Source organism: Elephas maximus, chromosome 19 (genome assembly GCF_024166365.1).
Source record: "Elephas maximus indicus isolate mEleMax1 chromosome 19, mEleMax1 primary haplotype, whole genome shotgun sequence".
NCBI lineage: Eukaryota > Metazoa > Chordata > Mammalia > Proboscidea > Elephantidae > Elephas > Elephas maximus.
In genome coordinates this window covers 2890550-2904016 of record NC_064837.1, presented here as the reverse complement: position 1 = coordinate 2904016, position 13467 = coordinate 2890550, and the positions used below count along the sequence as shown (strand labels likewise).

General features: G+C 42.4%; 1 protein-coding gene across 2 annotated transcripts in view; it reads right to left on the bottom strand.

Annotated features, from left to right (window-relative positions):
- The window catches only part of TEKT3 (tektin 3), a 50273-nt gene that overhangs the window by 20385 nt on the left and 16421 nt on the right, over nt 1-13467 (bottom strand). For both annotated transcript variants that reach the window (XM_049861552.1, XM_049861553.1), the window contains 3 exons: nt 11788-11858; nt 7295-7438; nt 2179-2401 (listed from right to left, as the gene is read on the bottom strand). In XM_049861552.1, the coding sequence (XP_049717509.1) occupies nt 2179-2401; nt 7295-7438; nt 11788-11858 (438 nt within the window). The remainder of the gene's footprint in view (nt 1-2178; nt 2402-7294; nt 7439-11787; nt 11859-13467) is intronic.

Here is a 13467-nt window from a genome sequence, read left to right as displayed (position 1 = left end):
GTAATGAAGTCACTTCTGAGGTTCACCCTGTAACCAAAGATTAGACAGGCCCATAAAAGGAAATGAGACTAAAGGGGCATACGAGCCCAGGAGCAAGGACGTGAAGGCAGGAGGGGACAGGAAAGTTGGTAATAGGGAACCCAAGGTTGAGAAGGGAGAGTGTTGACATGTGGTAGCGTTGGTAACCAATGTCATAAAACAATATGTGCACTAACTGTTTAATGAGAAGCTAGTTCTATAAACCTTCACCTAAAGTACAATAAAAAGAAAAAAAATTCCACAAACAGCACATGCCCCCTCCCTTCATTTTCTGCCCACCTCATCTCCTGGTAGCTCTTACAGTGCAGCGTAATGAATTGTCTAGATTCATGATGGATAGGAATCAGGATCAGCACAAAGCTGGTTCCTATGAGGCAGAGGTCAGGTATACCTCTGTCTTCCCACTCCATTATTTCTGATACCAGCCAGTCCCCCCACAGCACTCTCTACTACTCTGCAGGGTTTGATAGTCTGTTGCAGTGGCCACGCAGAACTCACAGACACCACACTCATAGTTATGTGGTTTATTAGGGAAATAACAGATTACAACTTGGGATCAGGATCAACTTGGAAACAACAGGAACAACCCAGGATCTGGATCATAAAACACACAGGCAAGGTCTGGAAAGATCTCTGAAGTGGAGAGCACTTCCCTCCCTTCTTCAGTGAAGGACAGCTTCCAACCAGAGCAGCTCTCTCAGCTGCTCTGTGCCGTTGGTCCTCTCTGCCACCAGGCCTCATCTCCACCATTAACTGGCCGAGCTCACTGCCAGTGTCGCAGTTTGCTCAGGTCTCTCAGCTGCTCTCTGCTATTAGGCCTCTGTGCTGTTGGGCCTCAGCTACTAAAAGGCTCAGCTCATAGCCAGGGTAGCAGTTTTGGACAACTCAGCTCTCACGTGGCTCCACTTCTCTGCTAGCTTAGCTCTTAGCCAGCATCTCTCTCATCCAGGAAGCCTCTAAAACATGTGTTCATGCATTTATATATCCCAATCCTCCCTTTTCATTAATATCTTCTACAATCTGACTCTAACCTACCCACTCATTCTTCTCTCCCAGGACATAGGTCATCTATTCCAGCATTAAAAAAAGCATAACTGGGCTCATTTCAGACCTAAAATCGACCTCTGATGTGCTACCTCCCTGGCTTTGTTCAAGATGCTACCCCACCTGTAATGTTCACTTATTTCCTCTAAACCCTAAAAATACTTTCTGTATTTGTTTTTTGGGTACCACAATTTGTAATTTTCTACTATTATGAACTGTTCATGATCTTTGCACATGTATGTATCTCTTCCCCATAAACATAAGCTTTCTGGGAACAAAAACTACATTTTAAACTTCTCTCTACCCTTCACTGTATATAGCACACAGTCTTGCTCAACAAATATGTGTCACCCAAAGAAGATACCATGAGAAGGAAAGGTAAGTTGCTGCAGCCTGGGAACATGAAGCCTTCAACCGGGTAACACTAGCTTAGAGCAACACGGCCAAGAGTGTAAGGTTTTTAAGAAAAGAAATGGTAAACTATATGCAGCATGGTCCACACAAATAACCACGGTGCCAGGACTAACACTAAGTAAAGGAAGAGCTCCTCGTTTATCTTGAAACATATAAACTCTGTTTGAATCCTTCATTTCATCATCATAAAACTCTTATACTTAAACCCAAACAGCATTATAAAACTCTTATACTTAGGGCACTTGAAAATGTTAATATCAGAAATGCTTTGAACTACCAGATTGTTTCCCATATTTAGTTGTTTTTCAGAAAAAGGGCCCAAAATAATTTAATAGAAAACTTTCCTACCATATGTACTAATAATAAATTCACTTCCTAGTTACATACAATGATTCATTAAACTTTAATAATGATATTTTTGTTTCTGTTAAGCACTAAGGCCTTTTCATCACATAGTACATTCTTTGTGTTCCCCAAACCAATGAATTTCAATTTCATTTCGACACCTGGTTACCTGGTTAAAATAAATGGTATAGTTTGTACTTTTTTTTTTTTTACTCTGTATGGTCAGGAGGTCACATGCTTTATGGTGACTTTCAGGGTGAGGTAAAAAAATCTGTGGTTCCAGATGACCCTGCTCCGTCCAGGTCAGCTAAGTGGTACCAACAGGGGTTGACTTACCTTGCCTAAGTGAATCTGAATCTTATTTTTAGCGTCTGCCGTCTCAGCAACGCGGTTGGTGAAAGATAGGTTGACTTTGTTGAACTGATTCCACATTTCATTGGCTGTCACAACCAAGAGGTTTTCAATGTCGTCTCTTAGCTTAGCTGAGGCTGCGCGTTCACTCTGAGAGCGAAGAATATTGTCATCAGTGAACTTGGCCCAGGACTCAGGCACGGAGACCCTGAGAAGAGGAAGTAGAACCGGACAGTGGTGATAAGGATGAACTGGCCGAGATAATCTGTAGGCAACCATTCCTATGAAAGAACAAACCTCAAATCACCGATCCTAGTTATTTTGCATGGGGACATTAGGAGTTCAGTAGTAGAATTCTCATCTTCCGAGCAGGAGACAGGGGTTTAATTCCCGGCCAAGGCATGTCATACACGGCCACCACCCATCTGTCACTGGACGCTTGTGTGTTGCTATAATGATAAACAGGTTTCAGGGGAGCCTCCAGGCTAAGACAGAGTAGGAAGAAAGGTCTGGGAATCTACTTCAAAAGATCAGCCAATGAAAACGCTATAGATCACAATGGTCCAGTTAGCAACCGATCATGCATATGGCAAAGGACCAGGTAGCATTTCATTCCGTTGTGCAAGGGGTCACCATGGGTCAGGGGCCAGCTCAACAGCAGCTAACAGCAGTTTTATTGCAAGAAAATGTAAATATCTGAGCAAAGCATATTTTAAACTTTTCTTAATTGTCCCTTATTTTACTGCTAACCAGTTTTCTATACAACTATAACTTCTCTACTAGTTTAGGGGAAAAAAAGGATTACCGATGTGATGTGTATGGGTATGTAGGTCCATTACAAATATGCCACACCTACATAAAAACCATATTAAAAAAAATTCAACCTCATGAGTAACCAAAGAAATACTAATAAGAGCAACAGTGTACTATGAATTCTTTATCAGAATAGCAAATATTAAAGAAAATGGTAACTTGCAATGCTGGTGAGAATATTGAGAAAAAAATTCTCTCATATCCTACAGGAAGGAATATTGAATCAGCACGATCATGCCAGAGGGTAAAAAGGCAACATAAACTTTTAAAATGTATGTTGTTGTTAGGTGCCATCGAGTCAGTTCCGACTCATAGTGACTCTATGCACAACAGAACGAAACACTGCCTGGACCTGAGCCATCCTTACAATCCTTGTTATGCTTCAGCTTATTGTTACAGCCACTGTGTCAATCCACCTCGTCAAGGGTCTTCCTCTTTTCTGCTGACCCTGTACCCTGCCAAGCATGATGTCCTTCTCCATAGGCTAATCCCTCCTGACAGCATGTCCAAAGTATGTAAGACACAGACTCACCATCCTTGCTTCTAAGGAGCATTCTGGTTGTACTTCTTCTAAGACAGATTTGTTCGTTCTTTTGGCAGTCCATGGTGTATTCAATATCCTTTGCCAACACAATTCAAAGGTGTCAATTCTTCTTTGGTCTTCCTCATTCATTGTCCAGCTTTCACATGCATATGATGCGATTGAAAATACCATGGCTTGGGTCAGGTGCGCCTCAGTCTTCAAGGTGACATCTTTGCTATTCAACACTTTAAACAGGTCCTTTGCAGCAGATTTAGCCAATGCAATGTGTCTTTTGATTTCTTGACTGCTGCTTCCATGGCTGTTGATTGTGGATCCAAGTAAAATGAAATCCTTGACAACTTCAATCTTTTCTCCGTTTATCATGATGTTACTCATTGGTCCAGTTTTGAGGATTTTTGTTTTCTTTGTGTTGAGGTGCAATCCTTACTGAAGGCTGTGGTCTTTGATCTTCATTAGTAAGTGCTTCAAGTCCTTTTCACTTTCAGCAAGCAAGGTTGTGTCATCTGCATAATGCAGGTTATTAATGAGTCTTCCTCCAATCCTGATGCCCCATTCTTCTTCATATAGTCCAGCTTCTCGGATTATTTCCTCAGCATACAGATTAAATAGCTATGGTGAAAGAAAACAACCCTGACGCAGACCTTTCCTGACTTTAAACCAATCAGTATCCCCTTGTTCTGTACGAACAGCAGCCTCTTGATCTATGTAAAGGTTCCTCATGAGCACAATTAAGTGTTCTGGAATTCCCATTCTTTGCAACGTTATCCAAAATTTGTTATGATCCACACAGTCAAATGCCTTAGCATAATCAATAAAACACAGGTAAACATCTTTCTGGTATTCTCTGCTTTCAGTCAGGATCCATCTGACATCAGCAATGATATTCCTGCTTCCATGTCCTCTTCTGAAACTGGCCTGACATTCTGGCAGTTCCCTGTCGATATACTGCTGCAGCCATTTTTGAATGATCTTCAGCAAAATTTTGCCTGTGTGTGATATTAATGATATTGTTCTATAATTTCCACATTCGGTTGGATCACCTTTCTTGGAAATAGGCATAAATATGGATTTCTTCCAGTCAGTTGGCCAGGAAGCTGTCTTCCATATTTCTTGGTATAGACAAGTGAGCACCTCCAGCGCTACATCTGTTTGTTGAAACATCTCAATCGATATTCCATCAATTCCTGGAGCCTTGTGTTTTGCCAATGCCTTCAGAGCAGCTTGCGCTTCTTCCCTCAGTACCATCAGTTCCTGATCATATGCCACTTCTTGAAATGGTTGAACATTGACTAATTCTTTTTGATGTAACGACCCTGTGTATTCCTTCCATCTTCTTTTGATGCTTCCTGCGTCATTTAATATTTTCCCCCATAGAATCCTTCACTATTGTGACTTGAGACTTGAATTTTTTCTTCATTTCTTTCAGCTTGAGAAACGCCAAGCGTGTTCTTCCCTTTTGGTTTTCCATCTCCAGCTCTTTGCACACGTCATTATAATACTTTACTTTGTCTTCTCAAGACGCCCTTTGAAATCTTCTGTTCAGTTCTTTTACTTCATCAATTCTTCCTTTTGCTTTAGCTGCTCAACATTCAAGAGCAAGTTTCAGAGTCTCCTCTGACATCTGTCTTGCTCTTTTCTTTCTTTCCTCTTTTCAATGACCTCTTGCTTTCTTCATGTACGATGTTCTTGATGTCATTCCACAACTCGTCTGGTCTTCAGTCACTAGTGTTCGATGCATCAAATCTATTCCTGAAATGGTCTCTAAATTCAGGTGGGATATACTCAAGGTCATATTTTTGGCTCTTGTGGACTTGCTCTGATTTTCTTCAGTTTCAGCTTGAACTTGCATATGAGCAATTAATGGTCTGTTCCACAGTCAGCCCCTGGCCTTGTTCTGAATGATGATATTGAGCTTTTCCATCACCTCTTTCCACAGATATAGTCAACTCGATTTCTGTGTGTTCCATTTGGCGAGCTCGATGTGTACAGTTGCCATTTATGTTGGTGAAAGAAGGTATTCACAATGAAGAAGTCATTGATCTTGCAAAATTCTATCATTCGATCTCTGGCATTGTTTCTATGGCAAGAACCCGTGCCAGAAGTGGAAGAGGCCCTTAATGGAGAGCTAAGTGGTCATAAACCTGTCCATAATAGGTGAGACTGCGGGTATTTGAAAAAATGGTGGCATAGCTTCCAGCATCACAGCAATATACCAGCCACCACAGTACAACAAACTAACAGACATGGTGATATGGTGAGAAAATAATCTGAGAAGCTAGACTATATGAAGAAGGAGACAGCATCAGGAATAGAAGAAGACTCTTTAACAATCTATGATATGCAGATAATACAACCTTGCTTGCTGAAAGTGAAGAGGACTTGAAGCACTTACTGATGAAGATCAAAGACCATAGCCGTCAGTATGGATTACACCTCAACATAAAGAAAACAAAAATCCTCACAATTGGACCGATAAGCATCATGATAAACAGAGAAAGATTGAATTTGCCAAGGATTTCATTTTACTTGGATTCACAGTCAACAGCTATGGAAGCAGCAGTCAAGAAATCAAAAGACGCATTGCATTGGCTAAATCTGCTGCAAAGGACCTGTTTAAAGGGTTGAAAAGCAAAGAAGTCACCTTGAAGACTAAGGTGCGCCTGACCCAAGCCATAGTATTTTCAATCACATCATATGCATGTGAAAGCTGGACAATGAATAAGGAAGACTAAAGAAGAATTGATGTCTTTGAATTATTGTGTTGGAGAAAAATATTGAATTTACCATGGACTGCCAAAAGAATGAACAAATCTGTCTTGGAAGAAGTACAACCAAAATGCTTCTTAGAAGTAAGGATGGCAAGACTGTGTCTTGCATACGTTGGACATGTTGTCAGGAGGGATCAGTCCCTGGAGAAGGCACAGGGTCAGCAGAAAAGAGGAAGACCCTCAACGAGATGGACTGACACAGTGGCTGCAACAATGAGCTCAAGCATAACGACAATTGTGAGCATGGCACAAAGACCGGGGAATGTTTTGTTCTGTGGTACATAGGGTCGGTATAAGTCGGAACCAACTCCACGGCACCTAACAACAACAATGGAATGCGTGCCTAATTGCCTCCACAAACGACTGCCTCCTTTGCCATGAGACCAGAAGAATTGGATGTGCCCGATTTTCATCAAAGATTCCATAGATGAATCTCCATTAAAAAGGGTAAATGCAGAACCGAATTTCAAATTCTCATGTACTCATGTACTCTGGAGCCATGTGGGGTGGATGAACCCCTGAAACTATTCCCCTGAGATAATCTTTATACCTTAAACCAAAAATATTCCCTTCAGTCATCTTAAAACCAAACAATAGTTCAGCTTAACTAAAAACAGTCTGCCTTGAGCATTATGCTCTTTTAAAAACTATCTATATGGGATCAAGTTGACAACAGCAACTCAAAATATTAGAGAAGAACCTTAGGGGGTGGTGAGTTTATGCTAAGGAGGGAGGAACAACTCAGAAAAGGAGGGTGAGAATGGATGAATGTAATCAGTGTACTAAATTGTACATGTAGAAACTGTTGAATTGGTTTATGTTTTGCTGTATATATTCTCAACAACTAAATAAATAAATAATACAGGATGTGACTGAAGGCTTATTGTAAGATGTGTGGATCTTTATCCTTTCCACAACCTGCAAGCTGCACCAAGCTAAATGAGGTCTAAATAGCCATAGAGTTGTGCTGGCTTACGTTGCATCGACCTTCTCCACCCCTCTGAAGTAGCTGACGCCATCTGAGGTGTTGCGCAGGTGGTGGCACTTATCATCGATCCGGTAGGCCGCCTGCTTGTCACTCAGGTCCTTCTCCAGCTCATGCTGGGAAGCTCTGTCAGATCTGGAACATGAAGTGGGAAAACAGAGTTTCAAGTATGGGTCACAATTTACTATAAGGAAGCAGAGTGGCCCTTCTGGGCTGGCTCCTCTCATTACTGCTCTCCTGGTCTCTCCATACCACGTTTGACTCCACAATCAAAAGGAGCCTTTTGGGGAGATGTCACTGCAGGGAGTCATTAAATCCTTTACTCCTGCCCTGCCTCCACATCCTGCCCATGTAGGGGCGGGGGTTGTGAGAGGAGGTGTAGATAAATAGGAGTTGGGGATCTGGAGCCCCAGGCCTGCAGCCCACCTCACTAACATACAGACTGTTCCAGACAGGGCTCTAATTTACAGACACTGTCCACCTCTACACCTTCCTCTCCTTCTTCCTTTTCCTCTTCTATATCCCAACCCCCTTCCTCCCCCAAGAAATTCTTAGGCATTTATAGCCAAGTGTCTTTCTAGCCATGGAAGGTGACCTTAGTTTGCAGTAACGGTAAGGCTCAGAAGTTTTCCAGGAGATAGAAACCAAGGGTCAAATTATCCTCCGAGGCAGGAGTTAGAGAGCGCTTAGAAAGAGATAAGGGGTTGATAGCCCACTCAGACTCCAGCAAGACCCTGCTGGGGAGGAAGGAGCCTTGGTCACTCTGAGATGCAGCACCTTGCCCGCCCTGCCAGGCAGAGAGGATACTCTACAGCCAGAGAAAGAGGCCTGGGTGGTGGGCCCAGACCCCAGTTGAGCCACATCTTTGCTCATGGAATAGTACATTCTACAGAAAATTACAGAGTTCCTACTCTGTGCTAGGCACTGTTCTAAACAGGGCTTTAAACCAGTTAGTTCCAGTTCAAACCCCTGCTGAGAAGTTGCACTTCTAACTAGTTCCTAGGTGATGCTAACGCTGCTGGTTAGGGACCAATTCTGAGAACCACCAGTAGAGCCCAAACAAACCAAACCCATTGCCGTGGAGTTGATTCCGACTTATAGTGACCCTACAGGACAGAGCAGAACTGCCCCCATAGAGTTTAAGGAGTGACAGGTGGATTCAAATGGCCAATCTTTTGGTTAGCAGCCTGAGCTCTTAACAACTGCACCACCAGGGCTCCACTTGTAGAATAAAACAAACCAAACCCATTGTCGTGGAGTTGATTCCAACTCATAGCTACCCTACAGGACAGAGTAGAACTGCCCCATAGGGTTTCCAAGGAGCAGCTGCTGGATTCCAACTGCCAACCTTTGGTTAGCAGCTGAGCTTTGGTAGAGCAGTGGTTCTCAAAATCTATTATACGTAAGAATCGCCTGGGGATTGTGTTAAAATGTAGATTTTGATTCAGTGTATCTGGGGTGGAAATGCAAATTCTCAGCAGAATGAACCACTTCAAAGCCTTAGTTCCAAGAGCCTGTGAGGCATCAAATGGGCAAAACAAACATCTCTTCCCTGAACTGATTAACCTTCTACTGGGAGGAGGCAGACAATACTCATAATAAGCAAATCATGTGAGTTGTTGGAAGTACAATGCAAAAAGAAAACCAGGAAAAGGGGAGTAGGAATGCGTGTTATGGAGAGCTGTGATTTGAATGTCAGGGTGGATCTTCTCAAGGAGGGGATGTTTGAGTAAAGACATGAAGGAGGAGGATCAGATCATCAGGGCCTTGTTGGCCATTTTAAGGACTCAAGTTTTACTCCAAAGGAGGCCATTCACTTACAATTCGAAAGGATCATTCTGGTGCTTGGTCACGAAGACTGAAGGGCTCAAGGAGACCCATTAGAAGACCACTGTAGTCATCTGGGCAGGAAATAATGGTAGCTGGGGCCCAGGGGTAGCAGTAAAGGAGGTGGGAAGTATTTGGATTCTGAATGTGTTTTAAAGATACAACCAGGAGAATCTCCTACACAGTAGGACATCAGTGAAAAACGAGAGCTAAAGTTGAGTGATTGGAAGAACAGAGTTCTATCAACTGAGATGGGAAAGACTTTGGGTAGGTAGGCTGGGGGAGAAGATGGATGTTCAGCTGAGGAGCTGTTAAGTTTAAGGTGTCCATTAAACATCTACTGGAGATACCAAGAGAGCTATTGGAATTCGGGGGAGAGGTCTGGGCTGGAAGTAAAAATTGGGGAGTTGTTAGCACATAGATAGTATTTTAAAAGCAGGGCAGCTAGATGATCTTAATCATTTCTGTATTCCCAGCACCCAAAAATGGTCTTGACATACAGGAACCACTCAGTAAAAACTGCACTGAAGTGAATGAATGACTGTAGTTTCCCTTTAGCTTCCCTGTGTCACCTGACATGTCAGAGCTAATTTTTTTCCTCTCTAAAGTGGAAATGAGAGTGGCATAATGTAAGTGATCTTCATTTTGTGAATTATGAAAACTATACATGTACAAAGGATAAAATATTAGAACCCTGCCTCTGCTTGCTACTTCTGTGTTCAGCCTCTTGCCCTAGGTCATGATGTTGGAACTCTACCACTAACTGTGCCAGGAGGAGGCTGAAATCAATTACAAGGGCTTTCTCACTTGTGGTCCAGCAACAAAATTCCCCAAGGGCTTCCTCTCACCCTTGACAAGGAAGGGCTGTCTAGAGCTCCTTTGACCTGACCTCACAGTCTCCTTAGGACAGAGCTCAAAGCAGCACCCCATCACTCTGCCTCATAGCCTCAGATGGGAAGAAACATGGCCACCGTGTTGCTGCCTCATAAGATTCCATTTTCAGCTGAGATCCAAACTGAGGGCTTTATTGTTCCTTCCAAAACCAGAGGAGTTGAAAATCTCAGCACATTCACTAGACAGAGCATAGGGGCCACAGTTAGAGATCCAGGATCCTGGAGAAGCCAATTCCAGAAAACGAGGTAGGCACCTTGCCCACTGTGCATTAAAGGAAAGCCAAGTTCCTTAGAAGGATCGCCAACACAGATTCCATGCGTAAAGTCCATTTCAACCAAGTGCACATGCTGAGACCAAATTTTCTGCAAAGGCCTGCAGTAAGGCCAGGAATGAGACCATTTGTAATGGGGACTGGCATGAAGATGTGGCTGTTCTGGGTGGGACTTGGTAGGCCAAGAAAAGCAAAGGCACATAGAACGAGCAGCAGACTATAGAATATGAAAGAAAATGAGGATTGGGAACCAGACAAGAAGAAAACAGAATGGAAACAGCTCTTCGAACCACACTAAGCTAAGCACTTCTGCAGTCCCTAAGGAGCAGAAACCAGACATTAATGTCAGAATCGCACTGCCTTATGGTTTGTTAAAAGAAACTGTACTGTTAACCAAACCATGCGTAGTCAGTCATTCTTAATTAATCCTTTGCCTAGTCTTATAAAGTTTGGAATTAAAGAACCTTCCATTCACAGCTCAACAGATAGCAACGCAAACTTCACTGATTTTAGCAGCATCAAACCTGTTGTGCACCATGGGCAAACTGAGTAAGTAATTACAACTTTAATAACACTTATCCCTTTGGGTGGGTCACACATTGTCCTTGACAACATTAGTATAAGCATTGTCATTCTTTCTTTTGTTTGATATATTTGACACTACATCTTTGTATGGCCGTAAGGAAATGGACATTGATCTTTCCACGCATGTTGGGCAGCACCCTCAGCCAACGCTTTTCTATGCTCACAGCTGGTATCATTGCTTAAGACCTACTTTTTATTATCGTTCCCCCACCCCCACCCATAAATATCAGCACCTACTATTGTGGCACAGTGCTTAAGAGCTGTGGCTACTAAAGAAAAGGTAGGCAGTTCAAATCCTCCAGCTACCCCTTGGAAACCCTATGGGGCAGTTCTACTGTGTCCTCTGGGATCGCCATGAGTTGGAACTGACTCAAGAGCAACAGGTTTTTTTTAATTGTCAAGAAAAGACAGAATTTGTATCCTGGTGGGGAGTAGGATAGACAAACAACCGTCACGCAATGGGATGAGATGGACACTGCAGTGGTATAACCAGAGCCCTAGGAGGGAGCACCAGAGTCTGCAGGTGATCAGCTAAGGCTGAGGCTTTAAGGAGGCACAGGAAATGAACACAGGTCAGCCACGATTCATCACTTTTCCAACTGCCCTTCCTCGAAATGCAGGAACTCTTAGGGCTGAATATATACACGTCAGTCTCTTATCAAAGAATAAAAGTATTTTGAGTTAAAAGAAATCTTAGCCAAATTCCCAGTTAGGGCAGAAATCCTTTACACAGCATGTCAAAATTATTTCTTTAGAAGTTTAAAGCAAATTTATCCAAGTACCCATCTTAATGTCTGAATAAAAACGTGTTTGCGTGTGTTTGCGTGTGGTCTTATAAAAGCTAAGAGAGATCTGAATGAAAGTATGAAAGATTTAATGATAGATTATAGAGAGGTAAAGCTCTTACGCGAGTTGGGCAATAGCCTTATCCAAATGTAGCTTCATTCTTTCTTGACAACACAGGATAGTATCAACTTCCTACTCGATTGAAAAAAAAAATTAATATTTTCATCATTGGATCTAACAATCAAAGTCAATAACCTAATGGCTATCATGAGAGAAAACTTTGCAAAAAATAGTGAAGTAAGACTAGAGAATAATTCTCCATCACTTATTTACCTATACGCCCTGTGAGACTGTAATCTAATTACTGGACTGAGGTCTATCCTTTATAGGGCTTTTGGGAAATTACATTACGGAACAAGTTTTGACACAGTTAAAAGGTTAGGGTTTTCTTTATATCTCTGGTCCTTAATTAAACCACCACCAACAACAACAAAAAATCAAAATTCCAGTGATACGCAAGGCTGAACTTCAATGCGTGGCTTCTTCTGTAATAGCTACTCTTCAGAAACAAAGCAAACTCAAGGAGGGACAACAGGGCGGCCAAATGGGCTTCTCTCTGGCAGCGCACCTCACCTCCAACAGACAGATCTCTGTCTGCCTGTGGGGGCTGACTTCAACACAGCCAGCACAGCTCTCACCTCCGTCTCCATCTGTGCACAGCAGCCCAACTCCTGTACTTGCCCAAGCGCTCTGTTAGCGAGGCCTCTTACTGACCTGTGGCATTTTGATACTGCCAATATATATATATATATTTTTTTTTTATTACAGGTGTTATTAAAAAAAAACTCTGATACAACACATGCTTATTACTAAGCATGTGTTGTATCAGAGTTTTTTTTAATAACACCTGTTTCCCTCTGAAGTTCATACTCATGTTAGAAAATTTTGGAAACCAAAATAGTACCATGAGGAAAACAAAAAATTGCATAATCACCATTGTCATTTTTTAAAGCAAAAATGTCATCATACCCCATATACTGTTTGGTGGCCTGCTTTTCATTTTAAACCTTGAACATTTTCCCATGACATTAAACAATGCTGCTGTGAAAAACCTCGATAAATATTTAGGTACTACCAAAGAGTGTGCCTTTTTTAAGGTTTTGACAAGTACAGCCAAACTGCCCTTCAGACCATTATACCCATTTACAACAATGAACCCGGATGCGTTTCTTCACCTTACCCACGAAGTGGCCATTACCATTCATCTCAACCAATACCAATGTGATAGACAGACAGCTTCCAAGGAGTCAGCTCTGACTCATGGTGACCTTATGTTCAACAGAATGAAACGTTGCCAAGTCCTGTGTCATCCTCACGATTGCCAGCATATTTGAGTCCATTGTTTCAGTTATTGTGCCAATCCATCTCACTGAGGGTCTCCCTCACCCTCGCTGGCCCTCTACTTCACAAACATGTTATTCTCCTCCAACGATTGATCCCTCCTGATGACACAGCCAAAGCAAGTGAGCAGGAAAATGTTATGCTGTGATCCATGATGTTTTAACTGGCTAATTTTTGGAAGCAGACCATCAGGCCTCTCTTCTTACTCTGTCTTAATCCGGAAGCTCCGCTGAAACCTGTCCACCATGGTCAGCCTGGCCAGTGTGTGAAATACCTGTGGCATAGCTTCCAACATCCCAGCAACATGCAAGCTACCACAGTACGATAAACTGGCAGTTGGTGGACCAATGTGCTAGGACCTCCCAAAACAGTAAATTGCTTGAATTTGCATTTTATTATT